This window comes from Grus americana, chromosome 6, assembly GCF_028858705.1.
Source record: "Grus americana isolate bGruAme1 chromosome 6, bGruAme1.mat, whole genome shotgun sequence".
In the NCBI taxonomy this organism is placed as follows: domain Eukaryota; kingdom Metazoa; phylum Chordata; class Aves; order Gruiformes; family Gruidae; genus Grus; species Grus americana.
The window spans coordinates 40,856,443-40,879,902 of NC_072857.1; the positions used below are offsets into that span (position 1 = coordinate 40,856,443).

The window sequence follows — 23,460 nt, forward strand, 5'->3', positions numbered from 1 at the left end:
TCTGCAAGAATATAAACACTCCAATGACCTCTCATACCCCGTGGCACGGTGAGAACTCAATTTCACATTAATAAACCCTAACACCAAACCGTTAGAAACTCAAAAGACACCAGGTATTACAACTTACATAAATTACAGCCGAGATCAAATGGCCCGTACAAGCAATTGTACAGTGATAAAGCCTAAGTGGATGATATTTAAACAGATATTTGATTTACTGCAGAATTTTATATCATGCTAGAATTCAAATGACAATTTACAAGTCCAGAGGAAAGAAATCCCTGTCCCATGCAAACTACTGTTTGCAGCACCGTTTCAGAAGAGCTTAATATTGTAACTTTAAGAACGAAATTCTCCCCTCTGATATTCTCAGGACACAGTCTTAGAAGCCAAACTATAAAACCTGACATTTAAAAAGAGAACGAACAAGCTGCTACTTCATCCCCAGGTAGGAAGTAACAGCTTCAGTCTTCTGCGAGCTAAGTCTCATGAACCTCATTTTTGCACTCTCATACAGCTGGCTGTGGTTTCTTCCATTTAAAAATTAAAAAAAAAAAAAAAAAAAAAAAAGAAGCAGCTCTGATGCCAAGTTTGAAGATCTGTCTCAAGCTCTTTAGAGATGTACGAATTGTGAAGAGTGCAGAACAGACAGTACCGTCTCTTATTCATGGCAGCAACGCCACTTGCTAATATCAATCTGTTTTCCATCAGGAAAACCCTGCATTTTGTACTCGGGTTTGAGATGCCTCACAACAGTATTCCTGGCCAGCTTTTCCTCGATTCCTCAGAACAGTCCTGCTTTTCCTAGCTAAGAAATAGAATGCATGGAATAAAACAAGAGCTGAATTTGCAGAGGAGGAACCCTGCAGATGCACATTCTTGAACCAAAGTAACACCTGAACAGGTTACGACTGGCTCCCCTGAGACCTCTTATCCCCCAGCAGTGAGCAACTATAGATAATTCTGGGTGGGGAAAAAAAAAAACAACAAACCAAAACCAAAAAACCATCAAGGAAAAGATTTATCAAAGGAAAAAAAATTGCAGGCTTCCAATGGGATCCAGGAAAACCTCTTGGCCAATAGTTGCGGCAGCAGTAATTGTTCTAAATCTATCAATAAAGCTAAGCTGCTCCTTCATTGACTGCAAACACCAATTTCTTTCATGGAGGATTGTAAGTTGATGTTCATGGTTTCTCTACCACCATTAGGGTGATAAACAGTTTAAACTACATCAGGATCTGACATGTAGATCAATTCTGGGTCCATAAAGAATCTACACAAGAGGTTCCCGGACAGGGATTTACTGCCCCCAGTTTTTATTCTCTCTCGCTGCTAAAATTACTTCTGTCAAGTACTTACGAGAGTAAGGAAAAAAAAAAAAAGGTAAAAAGAATTAATTTTTCATGTGCTGCTGGAATAGTCTTTTTACATTTCTGAGTTTTTAAGGCAAATATGTTACTGCATTTAAAATTATGCTGAACAGTGGGTGGTATTTAGCTAAATAGTGAGCCAGTCGCACAATCTACTCACTATCAAGCAGACAGCAATTTGAAACACTGAACTAAGCTGTCTAGATTTTCTCCGAGGGCAGTCACAGGCTTCACGTTACCAGTGCCAAATTATATTAGACATTTAATTTTAAACCTCAGGTACTTAAATGTAAAACCTTACAACAGTAATAGTCATAAAGCAGTGGGGCATTCCATTTCAGAGAATGGATTTTTCTATTTTTCCCCTTTAATTTAACCAGCACCTCCTGTTTTGTGGCTCTGCCCACTACAAAGTAATTTATCTAATTAGGAGATGTTCACAGCTGCTTGAAAGACAGAAGCCCCAGGAAACCAAAGGTCTGGTTCGGAAGACTTTGAAAAGTTCTCCGGAGCCACACAAAGTATTAATTTAATGTGGGGGGAAAAAAAAAAAAGGTGCAGAGAAAAATTGAATCCCAATATGTTATTTTGTCTACAATAAAACCATGTGACAATAAGCAGGCGTATTCTCCAGTACATTGGCATTTGAATTCCAAAAGATGCTTAGCTTCTCGCCATACCTGCTGCTTTCACAGTATTATCTTTTTATGACTAAAATTCAAAAATCTTTTAATGGAGGAAAAAAACCCTGAAATTAAAAAGGGTTTTTCATGCGTCAACTTGCCAGCATAAAGGACACGTCTACGAGCTTACTGAAAGATGATACACTGATAGCAATGAATTATTCTAGAGGTTTTGTAGCAGCTTTATCGCAATACTGCACTTTCTGCTGACCCTTAGTTGCCTAAAACTCACCATTAGACCAATTTTCCCCATATATTTAAAAATAAAAGTTCTTTTTCTTTTTCTTTGGTTTTTTAATTGAGAACCTCTGCAAGAAATGATTCAAGCCAGGCTTATTCAGAAGTACCCACCAGTCATCCGCATATTTTGAATAAACGTTTCATAGATAATTCTACCTGTCGTCTCTTTTGATCCAGAAGTAATCACATATGAACGTCAAGTCAGAAAAAGGTACTGCGCATACTTGGAGCAGTAGGAGAGTGTAGGAGAAAAGGTTCCCTTCACCAGGAATTTAGAACTAGTTGAAGCACGGCATCAGGAGCACAAGACAAGCCCAGCAAATATCTCAGAAAAATAGAAACAGCATCACGAAGTAAAGGGGAAGGGAAGAGGCAGGAATTTAGGTTGTATTTCTACTTTTCAACACATTAATTACACTCCACCTTGCTGAATTCTGCATTTTGAAGATTTTCCTCTCCTGCAGCCTCGGTTGTCACATCTGGCGCTAAGGGGCAAGGGGATGGCACCTGCTCACCTCTCTGTAGGCACGTCGCGGCGTCAAGGACCAACGACTACATCAAGCCAAAGCTTTGGTATAACCTTTTAAAAGGGAAATGGAATTGGGGTGGATTAAAACGACGAAGCAGCTCAGGAAAAAGGGAGAGGAATACACGGCCTTGACTGTGAGAGCAGTTTGGTCTAAAGGAATCCGTAGGGCGACGCTGACTGCCCTGAGAGACTAACCAGCTTCCAAAGGAGAGGGTGAGTTGGGGGGACACAGAAGAGAACAGCGCTGAAGCATTTTATCACGTTGCTTAGCAGTACCTCTGGCTGTCACCGAGGCTGAAATAGAGGATGCTTGCTTTCGACAATTCTTGGTTAAAATCTGTACCTTTTTGATGCAAATACCACGCTCCTCGAGACGCTTGCCCACAAGCTTAGAGCTCCAGAAACACACGTGCTTCAGCAACTACCAACTTGAGAGCTAACGCCACCCAGCGCCAAGGTGCCCGTGATTTTAAACCCTCCGTTCTCATAAGGTGGCACTGAAAAGCTGTCCAAAGCTGCTTAAAATCCCACAGATCCCTTATACTGGCACACACACATATATATACACACACGCATATGCATATATACGTGGGGCACGTGAAATAGTTTTGTACTCCTGTAATTCTCACTGTCGTAGGGAGAGCCAGCAGAAACAGCTTTCCTCCTCCCTTCTGACCTATTCACATTACACCCCCGTTATCCATCTCCTCAATTTCTTCTCAGTTCATTCCTCTCTTTCACACACTCATCTCCTTCCCCCCCAGCTCCCCGAGTTCCGTGCACCTTCCGTGGTTTCTCCCGGTCCGAACCACCTCCGCAGCACCCCGCGACGCGCACACCCAAGTCCCAGCCCACCCTCCGCGGCTGCTCCGAGGATGCTCTAATTTGCGTAGGCAGCAGGTCAGCTATAGGTGAACAGCATTATATCCCTGCCCTTCCCAGGCACTCCACCGAGGCCAGAGGCACCGTTTTGTTACCAAATATCACGCGTACCCTTTAAAAACAACAAGCCCCCTCTCACCGTTGCAACGCACCATCTGGAATAGCGTTTGCTCCTTTTAATACTGTTAAACGCTCCACAGAGAAAAGGCTGTGACTACGGCAGTAGCCTGCATACATTACAGCAACGGCACAGCGGAGAAAGGACATGCCGATGAAAAGATCTGGAGGATAATTTACTGCTAATACCTACCGCACAGAGTAAGGAAATAATATCAAGTGAACGAGCTACATTATGTACCTGAAATTAAAATTAAGGAGTATTATAATTACATTAGCTCTTCCTGCTGAAAAAGTATTGTATTGATCTGTTCTCTTTTATCTAATTTCTCCTTTTTCTCTCAGATGCTAAAGTTTAGCTTCCAACAGAGCATCTGGGTGAACATCAGGGTTTTTTTTTTTTCTTTAAAAAAAAAATTAAAAAAAAATCAAACCACCAAATTCCCCCTTCACCCCAAAGCAGGTAACCCCCCCCAGCTCCAGGTTTCTTACCACTGCTAATGCCAGAGTTTGCAATGACTGTTGCCTCACTCCACTGATCTGCACTGGAGACTGAGTAAGAGCGCTGATGCATACCATCCGGACGACTGTTGAAGGAGACTAGACTGATCCCACTTGCCATCTGAGACACAGATGTGCTAGTAGTCACGTTCCCTAGACATAAATGGAAAACAAATCGTGTCAATAGAGAAGACAAAATTGATTTGCACGAAGATGGATGGGTGCGTCTTAACAGAGCAGAAAGAGATTACTTAACCAACGCAAAAACCAATGCAGCTCTCCCTGAAACTCTGAAGACGACTGTCCTGTGACCAGCTTGGGGCACCACAGATTTCATTCACCCTACTCAAATCCAGCTAGGAACTTCTGACGAAAGAATCTAATTGTTCCAAGATGCCAGCTCATTCTGTTCATTCATCTTCTGGAAAACACAATCTTCCACAACCCTGCTAGCAGTCACATTTTGCAGAGGTTCTCCACTTGTTACAGGTAGAGCATGAAGGGCAGACTAAGCACAGAAAATAAACTTAGTCCTGAAAACCACTGTTTACGCAAGCAACCGAGATGAGACAACTAAGCCAACTCAAAGCGTTCGAAACAAGCTACCTCTCAATGAAATTCCCAACAAGTACGTCCTCCAAGTCAAGCCAAGAACACACCAATGGGGAGCAATGACTCACTAGCGTTGCAAGACCAAGCAAAAAACTTATTCAGGTTTTTAATCTTAAAGCAGTATTGTGACACAAAGCACACACTGGAGGCTTGTTCCACTGTCAAATGCCGTTCCTGTGTCTCACCCCACAGCAATCCACCCATCACAACTCTACCTGAAGGCCTACGACACGAAAGGTGAGATACAAAAACTAGCCTTACCCAATGAACACTAGAAACAGTTTCAGTATTTTCATGATTCATAAGGGCTAAGACAATAAAATGTTGGGAGGTTTGTGCGTGGGGATGCACCAGGGACGGGTTTCTCACCATAAAGCGGGTGAAGTGTGGTCTGGTTGAATAAATATCAGAGTCAAAACAATTAAAACCTTTCCAGAAAAACCAGAGTTCTGATGGACTTACTCACAACTTGATACGAACCAAAGTCTGCTCTACAGTTTTGGTTTCTGAGGACATTTTACTCCATTCCTAGCACCGGGCTTGCATATTATGAAGACACAAATAGTTTACAGCGCTAGCTTCATTCCTCATGGCAAGCTCTCAAATGGTACCCCGCAGGTCTTGTATGGATTTAAGAATACTCTCTAAAAACACGTGTAAAGGGAAAGAAACAGACACAATTTTATGAAATACCCTCACACTTTGTATTTCCATTGCACCTTCTACTGATGAGTTCAGAAAAATTAATGAATTAATTTTCAATGCTCCTGTGAGGTTGTTAATTATCTGCTATCATTTCCCCCATTTTTCAGAGGTTAAATGACCCAGGGCCACAAAGGAAGATTGTGGCAGACTTGAAAATAAAACCCAGATCTCCTGACTCCCAGTTCTATCATTATGTCTTTTCCCAGAGCAGCCTTTGGGAAGACAGCAGAGCTTAGTGAACTACTTTGTGTTTATTAGACTTGGCATAATTGTCCCTTTCTCTCCTCTCCTCTCCTTTCCCAAGACTAAATCTCATCTCTAGTCCTTTATACAGACCCATCACTACAGTATTTGTCCACCTGAGTCTCAAATGCACTTAGTCTCAAGAACTTCTCTTTGGCAATCTCTACTTTGTAGACATTAAATACCTACAGAAAAACTAATTTGCTCAGTTATGCAAAGTCTAAGGTGGATTTCGGAACCGTGTCGGGACCTCCCAAGGCAGTGCGTTAGCCACTGGCACATAACTCCTCTCTAATCACCTTGCCTGGGCAATCCTTTTGTCCGAAAGAATTCCATCATCAGAGCATCATCCGCCAAACTGTTGAAAAAATGTACGCCTCCAACAACCGGTCCTCTTCGGGACATTGTGTGGTTGACCCCATCAACTGAGAGCGATTTGCTAATGCCAGTGTTTTAACACCTTCTAAAAACATCTTCCAAAGAAACATTCAGCAAAAAAATCAGGCCTACAGCATCGAAGGTACAAAGCAGAGGACCAAATGATAGCTCAGTACCTTAAAGTTGCAACAGAAAACGGGAACACTAACCGACAGTGCGTATTTGGAGGTCTCTCACAAGAAATACCTCCTTCCAAATGAACTTCTGTGATGCTGCTGATGCTCACTTTCAAATAACCAGCAGGGTTTTCCTCTGGTTTTCACAATCCAGAAAAACTATGAACGTTAATAAATTTTTATTGGAGCGTGTCCAAAGATGGGCTACGAATCTGGTCTTAAAAGGTCTTTTTGAACCAAAACGATTCTATGATTTTGATGATACACCAAATTAAAGGGAGTGGCTGACATGAATGACAGAGATGAGACCAAATGGACTCTAGAAACTTGAGATTTAGACCAACATAAAAATGATGTGGTTCAACAAGGAGAAGTTCTAACCTCTGCTCTGCTTGGAAAGTTCAGTTGAGGCACTGGAACAGGCTACCAAAAGAAGCTGGAAGATCTCCATTCTCTCAAGTTTCCAAAGCTCAGCTATGCAAAGACACAGCCGAACTTACCCAACACTGGTGACGGTCCTGCTTCTTCAAGCAGGAGGATGGCACAGATGATCTCCTGAGGTCCCTTTCAACCAACATTTTGCCGGGGGTCTCTGAATGACTAAACAGTCTTTTTCTTTCTCCTCCCATCCCAAAGCAAAACAAGATCACCTTTCTGAGCTCAGAAGCTACTCTGTATTCCCATTTGATTCAAAATATTCTCAACAATTTGCACTTTGATACATCTACGCAGCAAAATGCCTACGGTTCCTCAAGCTGCAGTCATAGAACAAGAGATACCTACGGGTCCTTTAAATTTGTATTGGTTTTAAATAAACTTACAGAACAGTTACTAACTTTTTTCTGGTCTTGTCTCCGATTTTGTTTATTAGCCTTTAAATTTGCAAATGAGTTTACCAAATCAAACTTGCAGGTGACAATTACGCAGCAGACTAATCCAAACGCTTTGCTTTGGTTTTGCCGTAGCACCTTTTTGGGCATCTTTAGATTATTTACTGGTAAATGGCTTTGGAAACAACTTATTTTTTCACAAGCATCTACCCTGCCGGACTCGATGCCACAAAAGCGCCCTTTTAGCCTGTAGCCATCTTTCACACTGCGCCTACTAAAACGGGAAGCTACATTTGATGAACTCCTGCAAGAGCATCTTCGTAACAAAGACCACGAAGGAGAAAACTGGTATGTGAAAGCTGAGATGGAGTGTTGCCTAGGTACCATGGGAAAAATGAAACAGTTACTGGTCATCTCTGCCTGGATGACGCATCCCCATTACTCTGTGTTGGGTGGTTGAGTTGCAGAGAGCAGCAATATCTGTACGTTGACATCTTCCGTCCACTTCACAAATTTTTGAGCAGAAGCGTCCAGTCACTTTCTAACCACAATGCAAAAGAAAAACCTTAAAAAGATAATATCAGGACTTCTACATCATCGCGTCAGCACCAGAAACCTTTTCTTTCACCTTAACGCCATCATCTGAAACTCCACACCCCACGTTATGACATGAACCTGCTGAGGAAGTGACGACTTCTGCAAACCAAGTAAGAATTTTTCTTTCACTTCACATTTCTGAAAGGTACGGGCTGCTACCAACAAACAGGTGCCAAGTCCCATCACGTAATACTTTACTGATCGATGATGCAACCCAGCTCCGCTCTGCCTTTTCTATTGCCATAGCCTGACAGCCCTGCTACCTGCAGCCCTTGTGATAACATTTATTCAAGGTTAAATTTCACTTTGTTCACATGCTGTAAAGATTTTCACGATACATCAGACCACGCAAGCCAGAATCCGTAGGTAGATACCAGAAGGGCTGGACTACAGAAAACAGAGTGTGCCCTTTCATCTCCCCCTCCCCAATGTGTTCGGCTCTAGCACAAACTTGTTATACTTACAGCTTTCTTTTAAAAAATCATTATCTCCCATCCCATTGCTCGTTCTTCTACTTCTCGGCAGCATGCCCAGGACGTGCGTTCCACCACCCCAGCAGGCACTAATGCCGTCACACCAAAACAAGGACTACTGGAAGTCAACCGCTGTTCTTGCACACTCCGTATGCTGCACAAAGCTTCTACAAAACAGTCCTACGTGTTTTCCCCCCGCCCCGTCTATAACAGGCAAACCCCGGTCCAGACCTCCACAAAGCAATTGTCCTTTATTTTTGCTCAAGGATAAAGCCTCAACAGCAGAAATCATCTCAGTCTTTCAGCAGACAAGCGAGACAGAGTGAAAAAGAGGAGACCAGCGATACTCATTGAAAGTCAACGCTGTACGTTGGGTTAGGCACACGAAGCCTTTACGTCAGGCTCTTACAAGCAATGCCTTGATGCATTCTGCATCTGTCATCTCCCCCATCGCTCCATGTAGACACACACGTATGTGTATATACCTGCATGTGGACAGACAGACATCTCTCGCTAAAATGAAATCCATGGTCAGCTACCTGGCCCATTCTGGAGTTGAGAAAGTGCCTCTTCAAATACATCACATATGCATCAGCTGGTTGCTTAAGTTGATTAGCAGGGGGCAGTTAAATTACTATGCTAATCCGTGTATTCTCAGCACTGTTTCCTTGATATGGATATGTGTATATGCTTACTGGGAAGCCTTGATTAGTTCAAGCTTCAATGTGTCAAAGGCTCCAGATTCTTTCCAAAGAATAATTTCAGCCGTACTCACATCCCTAAAGTGTGGGAGCTGATTTGAAAAGGTACTTACCTCTACCATATGCTATTTTTCTTTAAACAATTTGCATTTCAAAGTGAATATGGCATTTATATTTGAATGAATATCAGTATGTTGCCAGAACTGGTCTCAAATGAGCAAAAAAAGATGCTGGTCTCCTATTGAATAAAAATGTTTTCATCTACCAAAGGAGCATCAAAGGAAGAGTTCCTCTTTCTAGCCCTAGACAGCTTTATTAAAACTATCTTTTCTGATATTATAAAATACCCCGTTATGATCGCGCTTACAAAACGTTCAAACAATTAAGCTCTACAAAACCCATCCAAATTAAGATTCAAGGTAATTTCCACGTTTGGTCAACGCTCAGCAGAAGAGCCTTTGAGAAAAGCGAGCGTGCTCACACAAAGTCCAATTTATATATCCATCTACTCGGCGTAAATAGCCGCCAACAGCAAAGAGCAAGTAAGGGCAAGAGACTCGGCATAAGAGGAATTAAGCAGAGGAGTGCACGCGCGTGTGTACGTATGTACGTACGTACTAAGAGGGTGCTGGAAACAAACACACTGGGGGCAGAATGCGTCCCAATTTCCTACGCACAGAGGGACTCGCTTTGGCTCTTCATACACGGTTGGTTCAGATTTACAAACAACAGACCGTAAATGCAACCTCAGATTACAACACTTAGAAACACCTAGTCAGTAAAACCCAAAAGATAAAGACTCTGTGTATCATAAAAATTTTAATAAAATATACCATAGAGTTTAACATAAACGTTATCTCGCATATATGCGGTAACCTGCCCAACCAAAAAATAAACCATTTGGGGTTGTCATCATGTTACTCTTGAAACAGAACAGTCGGGTGGATGGCATTTTAGCAATTCCTCTTTTGCTGGACTTTAACTTAACAAAAATAATACGGCGAATCATCACGGGGCAGCACAGGTTATTTTAACAGACACATCGCTAAGCCTTCGCCAACGATGCCACCCACTAATTACAAATGCAGAATGACCATCATTCACAGCTATACCCTAAAAAGTGATACACAAGTGACTTAAATACTTGGAGGTGGTCTCCATTTCTTGCTGCAGACGCACTTGTGATTTCTCCCAAACAAATCACTTAGAAGAAGTTATATTCGGGAGTGCAACTAATATACTCTTGAATTTATGAGACGAGCAGACATTGCGAGAGTCGTGAAGCAGAACTATATTTTTCCATGAAGCAGCAGCCTATGAGACCTGCAGAGAGCGGCTGCACAGAAGCACAGAAAGACCGAATCGGATGAACTACAGCCTACCGCTATGCTTTCACCATGGCCACGTTTTATTTGTGTTACGCTCTTCATGTTCACGATGAGTTTCTCTTCCAAAAAAAAGAAAGAAACCTCTTAAGGCCAGAGGGCTGCGCTCACCAGCTGTTAGAACTAATGAAAAATACATTAGAGTTGTGGGTCAGGAAATCCTGACTCTTGATATCAGAGGGTTAATTGTTTCAAATCATGTTGGGTCAATTTATGTTGCAGGAATACTGCCTATTCTTGAAATGCCCTCTAATTCAGTAAAAGGCACCGTCAAGTAGATTAGAACGGCTGTTGGTCGCCCGTTCGAAACCCGCACCCAACGCTGCTGCTCCCTGAAGTTTCTTCAGGCATTAGGGCACGAAAGGAAAGTGAAGGAGGCCGCCTCGCCAGCTGCAAAAAGACGAAAAGCATTCCCTTCCCCTTTCCTCAGTTCTGCATTACGTTTATGAATTAATTCCCAGAGTTGTGCAGAAATCTTCCCAATGGACAAAACCTTCCTGCAAAGTGGCTGACCGCCCAAGCTGCGCCACTTTCTGCCTTCTGCTTACCTATAGATACGAGTGCGGGGACAACTCCTGCTTTAGCCGAGGACAATTTGGGGACGGCTCTTCTGGGTTCCATCAGCTTGCTGCCTTAGATCCCAGCCTCCATCTTTTACACATGCATCCTCCTTCCCTTGCCAAGTCTGGAGCTGACGCCCTGCACTGAAATCTGGGAAAACTCCTACTTACAGCTCCTTCCCTCTCCAGTTGAGTAGAGTAAGTCTGCACTGGAAAGGAAGGTACCGCCCGGGTGTCAGAGCACTGCCTGGCCACGTTCTCAGGAAGATCAGCGGTGGGACCAGGGCCGGAGAGCTCCAACTTCCACAACCAGGTTTTTGAGTGGGGTTATTAATGGGAAAAAAACCTACTACAGTATTGCGACGGATTCTGTTCCGATCTGACGGCAGTGTGCAAACAGCACGTCATTTCTGCCTTGGGCTTATCAGGGACCTAAAATAATTTGAGGTTACTCGTAGGTGGAACGAGAAAGAGTGAGGTGACAGTACCTTTCCAAAACATACTGGTTCCAGTATTGAAACTCACCTTCAATACACTGACAATCATTTTCAATACTGTAGCAGACAACTTGCTTGTGGGTTTAAACTTATTTTTGCGATTTTTTTTTTTTTTCCCCAGAAGCATTTACTATCTGAACAAATTTCCTGAAGATAAGCAGCTATTACTAGAAGAAGACCTTCCATCTCACAGCCCGGCAGGGCAGCCCCTGCGAACCGGGCTTGATTAGTAGTGTACAAACCGCGAAGGGTCAGTACTAATGAACAAACACGGCAATGCCAAGAAATATCCTGGCAGTGAAGGACATGGTGCTGGGAGTATAACGAGAAAAGCTATTATTCTCAGAGCAGGCCAAACCAACACAGCAAGCGTGGAGGAAAATTAAGTCATGAGAGGAGACATCTCTTCTAAAAGAAAGTTAAACCCAAGATCTTCACCAAGGGTTTCTGCTCAAGATCCCGGACTATTTATTCTGCTGGGATCAAAGCGTGCTTTCCTTTCCCAGCAGGCATATTACTATTTTTTCAGTAGTTTTAACAAATAACGGTAATAAATAAGGTATGCTTTGCTTTCTGGGCAAGTCCTGCTTGTTAAGAAAGTGCATCTGAACCCCAGAGGTGACCACTTTACATCAGCAAATGCTCCACTTTGTATTGCTGTTATTTGGTTGCAAATCCTGTTAACATTTGTGAATTTAAGTTTGCAAAAAACCCCAACAGTGCAAAATCAACTAATTCCGGGGTATTGTGCTGCTCGCGTGCAAAGCGAAGTATCCGTAGGGGCCGGGGCAAAAGATATAAAATGCTTCCTAATCCCTTTGACTGCCTGTGGAAGTTATTAATAATGAAATTGGAAAGGGGGTGGGAGGGGAGGTGTCTTACCTGCACGCCGGATCCCCATCAAAAGCCGGTAGGATTAACCCAACTAACTAACTTTGGGAGCTTTCCACCAGCCAACAAACCTCCCCAACCCCTGCGAGCTGCAACCAGAGCCTCTTCAGGATGGGGAGGGACGACTGCCGGCATTCAAATATCCTCCAGCCTCTTAAGAAAACGGAACAAAGAAACTTTATTTTCGAAAAAGAGACAATAGATACGAATGCGAGATGACTTTTTTTTTTTTTTTTTTTTATAGCTATTGCCACTGTAACAGCAGCTAAATGAATGCATGTCTGCAGTGTGAGCAGTTTTGATAAACAGCCTCTGCGGGCCACACAACGGGGATAATGTATCCTTAAGTACTGCCAATGAGCTGCCATTCTGCACAGCCAATTACTTCTGTGCGTCTGTCACTCAAAGGAAAAATGACTGAACCCATTAGATCAAACCTTTGTCACTGTTCCTAATGCACTCTTAGGCCTCATTAATCTGAGGGAGCAGCAACACAGCCGCCGGTGCCTCATTGCCTTCCCCCCACAACAGGACACGTGAATCTTCTCATCTCTCCCCCAAGTGCACCACGTTAATCAAGCTCTCCTTATTACCCCGGTCCCTGTCACGGCGGAGAGCGCTCTCTCTCTTAAATGCTCTCATTATGGTCCATCTTTAGAGCCGGCTGAGTGGGGGGAAAAAAAAAAATAAAAAAAAAATTGGGGAAAAAAAAAAAAAAAAAAGAGCCAGAGAGAAAGAGAAGAGGAAAAAGCAAGTCCGATCACATTAATATTCATGACAATAATTAGTATTCTAGGTCACTGAATATTCATGCTATTAGTTTGGTTTTTTATGGGTTTGCTGGATGTCCTGATTGCTGGAGTGTGGAGGAAAACAGCATGGTTGGGACTTTAGATGTCAACGGCAGTTCAATACTCAAAACACATTTGTGAATTTTTTTTCCCTTTTGGTAAATCAGCTTCAACCCTCCTGATGGCTTTAATATTTTAAAATCACTGGGGGAAAAAGAATGAGCAATTCCGCAAAGGTCTTAACATCCAACCGGTTAGCGTTACAACATGTAACCATCAAAAATCAGCGAGATTGCATCGGGTGGACAAGACAGATCTGTGATTTTATTCAGGATACGGCGCAACGGAGGCATGAAAATCAAGCAGAGTGAAACAGGCGCAGGCTGAGCAGCGACGACTGCATCTTGTCCGGTATCTAGTCATCCGCCTGGAGCTTTATGACACGTTTCTACCCTTTATCTACCTAATCGTCATTAGAGATGGGCACCATTTGCCCACTGGAGGAAAGAATTGTAAGACAGTTTGTTGTTCCCTTCTTTCTCTAACGAGAAAAATCTAAGCAAACTCCCCTCCCTTTTTTTTTCCCCCCAATATTTAACAAATGCAGTGTTTTTATCAAATATTTATTTCGCTAACACTAATATTTGCCCTGCTCCCTTTCCCCCAGTATTAAGGAATACAGGGTACTCGCGGTGAAAGGTTATTTCTCCCTAGTTCTGGAAAGGGCAAATCCTAGACCAAAGGAACTGGAGAAGACGACCTTGAGGGATCCCCCTCTAGTGGGATGAAAGGGAAATCTCCAATGTACTTAAAATTGGGCTTTTTTTGCCTTGGAAACGAGCAAACTGACAACTTCTCCTTTCGTTCGCTACAGCTGTATATCACTGAACTAACAGCAAACCCGACCACATGGAAAATTGACTTGGGTGATTAATGACAAAAGTAAGCCACAAACTTGCATTTGTGATCTGTGGCAAAACCATAAAAACCTCACGCTCAAGTTGAGGCGCGGAAAACATGTCACGTTAAGCCGAGTCATCTCACGTACCACCTCAGACTACAAAATTAGTAGCAGCTAACCACTAACTACCAATCTCTGGTCCGGTGGGAAACTCCACCGGATAAAATCTGGCACTCTCAAGTCAGAGCCACCACGCCGCTCCAGTACGCAACCTCGATCACCTACGAGTAAGGAGTTCAGAGCCAGTGCAAGCGTTTAGGACTCGGTTCTGCGTTTATTTGCACACGCATTCTATAGAGGCTTCGGAGCAACTGCCTATGCTCTTGGCTCGATACGTGTTTTTACTCCCCTCCAGCCTGACGATAACATCTGAATCCTCACAGTGACCTCCAATTAAAAAAAAGATTATCACACGATCTACAAAAATACCAATGAATTCTGTATGCTTTGGATCGAGACTTGAATTCACCACGCGTCACAACCCAGGAGTGACCCCACCCGCGGTTTTCCGTCGTGCTTCCCCTCCTGCCCACAGCATGCCACATGTGGAGGGTGCTGTCTCCCAGTACCGGACCCAGCAGCTATTAAATTCAGATATTGTGGAAAATGGCTTCTCAATGCGACAGGCAGGGCTGTAGATGTAAGTTAGGCTTAAAAAGTAAAAAAAAAAAAAAAAAAAATTAAAAAAATTGCAGTGGTTAAAGAGGAGAATTATTAGCCAGGTACTAGAATGTAAAGACACCATGTCAGAAATCTTACTTTGAAGGTATCCCGGTCTAATTGAAACATCAATTCTCTACCTTTTTAAAAGAAAAATCTGGAAGGCTTTCCATGCCAACTCAGCCTGATTCCAAGCACTTCAGTGTAAAATAAGATTACTTAATGACCACTGCGTTGATTTGATAGATGATCGCAATTAATAACCGATAGAAAACTCACATTTATAAAAACGTGACGATGCCGTTCTTATAACACGTCTGAAGTGTCACATACAGTTAGCGGGTAACAACCTTTAGCATACTTAACGAAGGCTATGTAGCTAACACATTTTAGGATACTTCACATACTGTACGGTCACTACCGTAAGTAAATTTAATAGCACCAAATTATTTAAATGAAGTGTTAATCAGGAAACAATTTATCTCTACACCATAAGCTATTTTTAGATGTGAACTTTCTACATCAGTGGCTCCTGCTGCAGCTCAGGCTTTGGGTTGTTTGTAGAGGAGAAGAAATAAATGACTCCTGGGAGAGATTTCAGGAATAAGTTCACCTTCAGGTCAACCAGCCCAACTTGGGAGTAATTGAAACCCGGACCCACTCCTGCTCCGAAGTCAGCAAGAACTGAGTCAGCTTCTAAAAGGCACGGAGACTTGGCCGGTGGCTGATTTACCGGGCTGCTGGCCCTTATGACATTGCTGCAATGTGCTACCAACTATTAAAGTTGGAACTGAGCAAATCCGCGAGTCACCCTTTCCTGAGGTACTTCCAACTGAGACGCGTCGGCAGAACGATGCTCACTGCCGCGTAAATTTAATTTAAGTTACTTAAGCATCATTCGAAAACTTTAAGATACCACTAAAGCAACATAACTTCAGGTTAAAGGGAATAAACTTCCATTTCCCCCGACTCAGAGATTCCTACCAAGTTAACATACAAGTACAAGCACTTTTCATAAAGTCACAGTTAAAAATCTGTTATTTAAAGCTTATATATACAACACAACTAAACCACCCCCCGGTATTGCCTGGGAGGAGAGGCCACACAACCCCAATTCTTACAGGACGAACCCCAAGCTGCACCTCCAAGAACCCGAGAAAGCCCAGAGACCGACTTTCCACTTTTAATAAGGTGTCATGGCAAAACTTCTAGGAGAGAAAAGTCAACCTTTGTCCAGGTTGGGTGTCTGGCTTTGCAACACCAGAAACAGCCTTACCTTCTACTCGTTTGGTTGCCTTCTGCCAGAGGACAGAAAATATTTCTCTTCCCCACTGCTGTTTCACTTCCAGTTTGGTTATTGTCCTGCTGTGACTGTACACACCAAGGGAAAAGTATTTTTCCCAGCTCTTGTGTCAGTGTGGAAACCCAGCAGGAAAGAGTCATCTTGAGGTTTTTTCTTCAGATATTCTCATATAGGTTTTTTTTTTTTTTTTTCCATCTCTGCAACGGAAACTCTCAAGGAGGACTGGAATTTGGCTTTTGTTGTTAAGATGATTATTTCCCAGAGATATCTGCTTCCAGATGTTTGGGATGTAAACACATTTACAGATTGGGATAAGCTGACACTGAGAGATGGTTATTGCATGTTTATCAAACAGTCTTTAAAACCAGAAAGCCAATCTTGTTCAGGCGAGGAGGAGTGCCACAAAGCACGACCACAGTCAGCGTGCTAGGAACGACATCCTTTAAACTCTTCCTTCTGCACGCGACATCTACGTCAATCGGATCTAACAGACTAAACTTTCACTTACTGCTTGACCGTTATATATGATATTACCAAATAACCGAGTGTACTCCTCTTAAATCCAGGATATCTCCCTATTTAGCCTAACTCCTACTCTTCTCATAGTAAGGCTACGAGAAGCACGCTGGGAGAGATCTTCGCCGGGATTAAACATGCAAGAGAAGGAGACCGAACGTGTTTGATACAAGCGATCGCTCAGGTCCAAGAAGGCTTTAGACAGGGAAGGTGATGAGAAGAAGGAAGAGCTCGAGCTGCCCTACTGCCTCACAGCCCCCGGCGGGGATTACAAGAGAAGCTGAATGAACTTTTGAGCTCTCTTATGGACGGAGCATTACGTCTTCGAGCAGCAAGCGCTGCCTCGCAGAGACACAAGGTCCCAGCAGGAATCAGGCGGGAGCTCGGAGGTAAAAGCTATCCCCAACGCGTCTCTTGTGAGATGACCGCTCCTACTCCCTGACCCGAGCTGTCCTCATGCTGTCCCTGACACCTACCGAAGGGCCCCAATCTCTGCAGATTTTCTAAGCCACCAGTCGACAGGCCAGAGGCTTTGCCTTTGCCTCCCATCAGACCGGCCGATGCGCTGGCATCTACCCCAAATACAAGAAATTCCACTAAAGAGACAGAGAAAACTGTTGGGCACTCGTGAAGGAACAAATTTAAAACGTGTCAGTTATAGGTACTCCAACAGACATCACGTACATCTGTTTATTGGCAAAGCTGGCACTGAAATCCATATTTGTGTTTAGCAACGCACCAGTGATGACTTCAAACGTATAGCACTAGTTGACTGTTTCGACAATAAAAATGCATCGACTTTTTTGCTTTTGATGTTCGAATGAAAATAAGCTCAGACGTTTCTAGGAACACAAGTCAGGGGAAAACAGGTAATTTCAGTTGAGAAACGCTTTCAGCAGGTCTGTGCTATCACCGTGTATAAGCAGAGACAATGAATTCTATTTCCAGGGGCAATCTTAAACGTGACATTTTAATTGACCAGTGGTGGTATTCCAGTATCTTAGCTTTTTCACTAAACTCTGCACAACAGCAGAAGGAAAAGGAGTCTGTTCCTGACCACATCAAACAATTAAATTAAATATTGTCCTCCCCAATATTAAATATTCTAAGCACGGAGAATATCACTCCAGGTACCCAGTCTGCACTGGCGAAAAGCACAGAAGAACAGAAAACGTCACTGTTTTAAGGAAGAGGTAACAAAGGAAGCAGTGAGAACGTAGTGTATTTGCGTGCCTAAAAATAAAAATAGCAAGGGCTGATTCCTTCTGTGCTCGGTCCCAACCTCCTCCGTACAGCAGATCTGTGTACAGAAACCTCCCAACGACAAACCAGGAACAGCCAGTTTCAGCCCCGCGATCAATTTTAAAGCATCACGCAAGATGAAGACAACATTTTGCCAGCGCTAACAACCGAGAAAAAGCCCTGAGACAGCAGCGCAGACTGCAAGGGATAATTTGCAAATGGTTTTAGTTGCACAGCAGCTAACCGCAGAGATACCAGAAGTCCTCCCGGCACTCCAGGAGCTGAGCACCGAGTACCTCCGGGTCTCCCACCCAACGGCAGCCGTGACCCTCTGCATAAAAACCGCTGTCAATATACTTGACCACATGAAAGCTGAGGCTAACGAGCCAGGCACAGATTGTGAGAGCATCTGTTTGTACGATACTAATACTCCCCCAGTATTTTAAAATCACTCTCTGCAATGCAGCTCTTCGGTCTTACCTGACCACAGGAGTGCTGAGAGTGAGACGTGGACTGATGCACAGCTGAGCTGCTGACAGTTATTTCCCACATCCAGTCTGTCCTACTACTATTTTTTTTTTCCATTTTTCTTCCTTTTTTTTTTTTTTTAAAGTAATACTTTACTGGTTAGGAGTTCTGGTTTTTGTTTGTTTTTAACCCAGTAACTACTGCTTGGATCAATCAGCTTTCTTAAAAAAAGCTCCTCTGTGTTGCTGCTGCTGGTCATTCTGTCCACTAATGCAATAACCAGACAGGTCTCAAACGTGGCCTTTAAGTAAGAAAGATTCAACAAAGGCAGCTTCTTCAGAAGAAACTAATTCTGCGAAGAAAAACCCCGACAAAGAGATACCATGGCTGATAATGCACTGAATGTACCAACCTGAAATTCAGAAGCAAGGAAGAATACTACCACTGGTCGTGTACGCAGCTGAACTAATGAAATACAACCTTACAGAGATGTTTGCATCTGCGCTGACCCTCTTCTCCGCCCAAAACCTTAGCCACCCCTCCTTTTATATCCCCGACACCCAAAGTGGGCAGGAGACAGCAGGTATGGAGGTACCAACAGGCTGGCCGGCCACCACGTAGAGCATAAAGCTGTTCAGTCCAGGCTGTCGTCACCTGCTCCCCCCAGCAAGTGATAAAGATGCTTCGAAACTGTTATGCTTCCAGCTAGCTATAGGGATAACGTAATTAAGACATCAATCCTTGCTTTATCTATGGGAAGAGCGCCATGCAAAGATAAGGAGGTCAAGAACTTGCTTAAAATTAAAGAAGCACCAGTGTAGCGTCCCAGCTGCGCGAGAGGGGAAATGAAGGTGTTCCAGCGGGTAACGACAGAGAAATCAGGTTCAACTTCCCTTGGATACAACTCTCTTATACATTAGGAGGGCGTTAATTATTTTAAGATTTAACCACAGTAGATCTCTTGAGCTGTGCTAACCAGGCATCGACAGCAGAAAAGTCTTTCAGTATTTCTAAGCGACACGATAAAGATGCCGAGAGAGAGGACAGAAGCTCCAACTATTCCCACCATGTTATTTGAAAAAGCTCTAAAAGCAGAGCTTTTTCCCAGCATTTGCGCTTTCTAGCAAAACTAACTTTGCTCTTTTAATACGACTGCCGTGCGATAAAATCTCAGGCTAGCCAGGGTCACGCACGGTGGCTGCCCCCACTGCCAGAGAGCTGCCTACTGTACAGCTGCACGTGAAGAAAGCATTGCACGTGCAGAGAGTGCTGAAACAAAATGAGATGTCCAATAGTCACTAAAGTCACGTACAAGCTGTTTCCTTCTGACCTGGTCATCTAAGCATACGCCAGAACATGTAAATTCCATGCTGTAAACTTTACAGTAGTGTGTATCTCTGAATATGTTTTCAGAAACGTACTTCTCTGGAGCAATCAAGCAATTTTTGCCTGTGTTCAAATGTCTTAAAAGCAGAAATCTCTTATTTAAACGTCTTACTACTGGTGTATTGACTCAGTCCAGCACTTTTCTTCCCTAAATTATGAACTACGTTGAAAACCAAAACCACTCCCTGCACCCAGTCATCTGAATTAAACAGCAAAATGGAACAAACCAACCAACCACGAATAATTTTCTCCTACGAACTCTTCCAGTGGCAATGCCAGCTCTGCGCCTCTCGAGGGGTAGGTTACAACTTGGGGAAAAAAAAAAAGTGTCTGATGGCTTCAGACGTTTCAGGTCCCATGCCAAACTAATACACCACGTCACACAAGATTCTCCAGGGATGTCTGCTCTGTGGCACCACTGTAAAGCCACAAGACTTTTTTGTTTTTCCCCTTTTCCTTTTTTAAACCTTCATCTCAATGAGCAGCATCCGCAGTCGGAAGGAAAATCCTCCTCCCTTTTCCCCAAATACAGGGGAATGCGCATGGCAAAACCGCGGGGAATTACGTCTTGATTTGAAGCGTAACTATTACTATCCAAGAGGAGACTCTAGAATAGCAGGGTGACCGAGGTTCTCCCTGCGGTTGCTCATCCTACCTGTGTAGTGTGTATCGCGCAGGGACAAAAGCCCCTTTGGATGGTTTTGTCGGCACATGCTGGAGGCGTCTACGTTCATCACCAATGCAAAAGGCACTCGGGACTTTATGGACATCATCCCAAACATGCTGACAAAACTTCCATACCAACACTATACCGTTATGAGCTTTGTGTAAGCCGTGCGTTTTACAAGATAAATTGTCTTAAATGTTTTTCCTTAATGCAATTTTTTAAATCCACTTAGCTGTATGGACAAACACTTCAGCGAACAATAAACTTCTTTGTTTAGAGCTCACAAGGAGCTGTAAACTACTTCCATAAACGAACTAAAATAGCTTTCTACAGAAGAATCTTTGCTGTTGGAAAGTCCAAAATTGTGCATCCTTCTACAGGTGGAAGAAAAGTGCTGTGGGTCGCACCAGGAAGCCACAAAAAGCCCTTTCAAATGATACATCTCCTGCTTTTCCAAAGCATTACACCTAACAGATCAGTCGTAAGGCAGCATCGATTCTTCACATATGTTAATGTCTGGGAAATTATGTAGGGTTTTGGCAAGTACAAGCTAACAAACATAAAAAGATGGACCTTGAAGGTTACTCACAAACTTAGAATCTCTCGTGGACAACAGGTCAGCAGTCAGGGCTTCAAAAAAAGTTACACGTGAGCGGTCGTGTGGATTTGTAAACGATTAACAGATCCCATCCCCATCCCAGCAGTACATGACAATTGCCTACAGACACTGGAAATGCAGTCTTTCCCCCTTTCTTTCGCCTAGCGTGGTGTTCTCTTACCTGAATTCGGCGAGATGTGTAAACTGCTCATGTCCTTGGAGAGGCCGTTCGTTTTGGGGCTGGAAATGGGTGCGCAAGCTGACGTAGCTCGGGGTGGCCTCTTCCCGGGGACTTTCACAGTGGTTCTCAGCAAGTCGATTTCTTTCCCGTGAACGTTCTGCATGTAGTCCTGGTAAGAGGGGAAAACAAAAAACAAAAACCCAAATCCCAATATCAAACAGGTAGTTCTGTAAGCAATAGAAGTAATGAAACCTGCTTTCATCAGACTTTCGCCCTACATCATCTGCCAGCACCCACCGCACGCTCTTCCCCTTCCATTTTCTTGACAATCCCTTCCGCACTTCTCACTACTAATACTCCCAAAATCACGGAGCTTTCCACTACGTCCTCCAACTACCGGTTGGGTAAGAGGCAATTCACGACGTGGCTGGTTCTGAGCCACACGTAGGAGTCCACCATCTAGCAGGCCCTAAAGAGAAGGAGAAGGCAATGCTGATTGTCCCTCATGAGCACGCTTCCTTGCGTCTCCTCTCTGCCAACGTTTTACGCACTTATCGCTTTCCCCCCTCAAATTTGGCTGAAATTGGTCAGGAGGTGCCAAAATTATGAAAGGGCACCGACTGGTGAGGTTTCCTTCAAACATGATCCTTCCTCCAAACACACACACACACAAAATCACAGAAGGGAAACAATTATGCAAATTGTGTCTGATTAAACGCACTAAAAGCTGGAAGCCAGAAGTGGAAAAGGCATTTCCCAATTCTTGTTTGGAAAGCCCACAAAGAGGAAACGAGCCGACAAACCCAGTCAGCTGTGGACAGACAGTGGTCAACTGACTGGAGCCAAGCCACCGCTTCCCGAGAAATCCATGAGAAAGTTCTGCAAACTGGAAATAGCTTCTGGAAAAACACGCTCTTGAGATTCTGCTTTCCAGCTTCAAAGGCATTCCTGAGATTGTCTGTGGGCTTCTTCGGATGAAAACGGAAAAGCAAACAGATATGGGTGGCTTTATCAAAGGGCGAATGCCAATTCTTTAAGGTGAGACAGCCACGGAGGCTGCAGTCCTGGGATACATCAGAAGAGATATTTCCAGTGGGGATGGTGAACGTTAAAGCCAGTACACAAGACACCAAAGTTTTCATCTCCTGGTACACATGGTGGTGGTTACTGGCGTTCCAGAAAAAAAATAATTGAAACAACTAGGAGGACACTAAAAGAAACAAAGAGACCGTATTTTATGAGAATGCATGCTGGGTGGGTAGCACAGGATAGCAAAATAAAGAGTGAAAAAGGGTAAGAACATTGCACAAGAATACATCTGAGTATATGTACCCCGAGAGGAAAACAGCAATTTGAGCTGAAGAATGGGAAACGATCTGGCCTTAAGCTCTTGAGTTAAGCTGGAAACCAAGGGAACGGTATTGTTGTGCAAACTTCTATGCAGAGCAGCTGGGGCAAAAACCCTAATTCCTTCTCAGATAGAACTCGCTAACTTAGAGAGGCCCGGGCGATGCTATGGGCGTCTGCACGAGCAAAGACTTGCCAGGAAAGACCTAACTCCCTGTTGTCCAAGTGTCCAGGGCAAGATAAAGCCAGATCACGAGGTGTTACGTGACAGACTACCAGTATTTAACCAGCTTGGTTCCAGCCCTGCAGCACACAGACCTGTACACCACCAGAAATTCAATTTTACAAGTAAATACCCAAATGGACTAAAAGCATACCCAAAGTCTACGTCACTGCTGCCACGATACGGGGAGCAATCAGCTCCCTCATAAAAATCCTTCCGCTTTTGAACAGTTTTACAATACAAATTACATATTCCGCTCAAAACACATCAAAAAAATCTACTAAACCCCCAAAACTAAGCCATCACACCAGCTTTTTTTCCCCGCTCTAGCTGTGTGAGAATTATCAACAAAAGGGGGGGGCCCTGAACAATTCGTGGGGTGAGGACACAGAGCTCTGCGGCCAAAAGAAACAAAGGCGATCCATTAATAAAAATTCGCTCACCAGGTGTTAGATAGAAACGAACACAACGGTTCCATCCATAAATTATCAAGTTGGCGTAACTTTCTTGTTCAGTGTCAGTTCTTCACAAATTAAAATACAATAAGCAGAACATAATTGAACGTTTATTGCTTGTGGGCTCTAAAATGAGGCTTAATCAGATGGCGACTAAACCTCAGCGTGCACTCTTTTTAATAGACACGTTTTATTTAAGGTACAACTGCCAGTGTACTCCATTTACGTTTGAGAAGGAGGTGTTTATTCCAAATTCTTCGGGTGAATAACGTGCACGACTTCCCCGCTACCC

The 23,460-nt window shown here is 43.5% G+C and overlaps 1 protein-coding gene across 10 annotated transcripts in view; it reads right to left on the reverse strand.

Moving 5' to 3' along the window:
• The window catches only part of AGAP1 (ArfGAP with GTPase domain, ankyrin repeat and PH domain 1), a 379,248-nt gene that overhangs the window by 111,973 nt on the left and 243,815 nt on the right, over positions 1–23,460 (reverse strand). For 8 of the 10 annotated variants that reach the window (XM_054830061.1, XM_054830062.1, XM_054830063.1 and 5 more), the window contains 2 exons: positions 21,144–21,312; positions 4,314–4,475 (listed from right to left, as the gene is read on the reverse strand). In XM_054830061.1, coding sequence (XP_054686036.1) covers positions 4,314–4,475; positions 21,144–21,312 — 331 coding nt within the window. The remainder of the gene's footprint in view (positions 1–4,313; positions 4,476–21,143; positions 21,313–23,460) is intronic. The other 2 variants (XM_054830064.1, XM_054830060.1) reach the window with 1 other exon arrangement.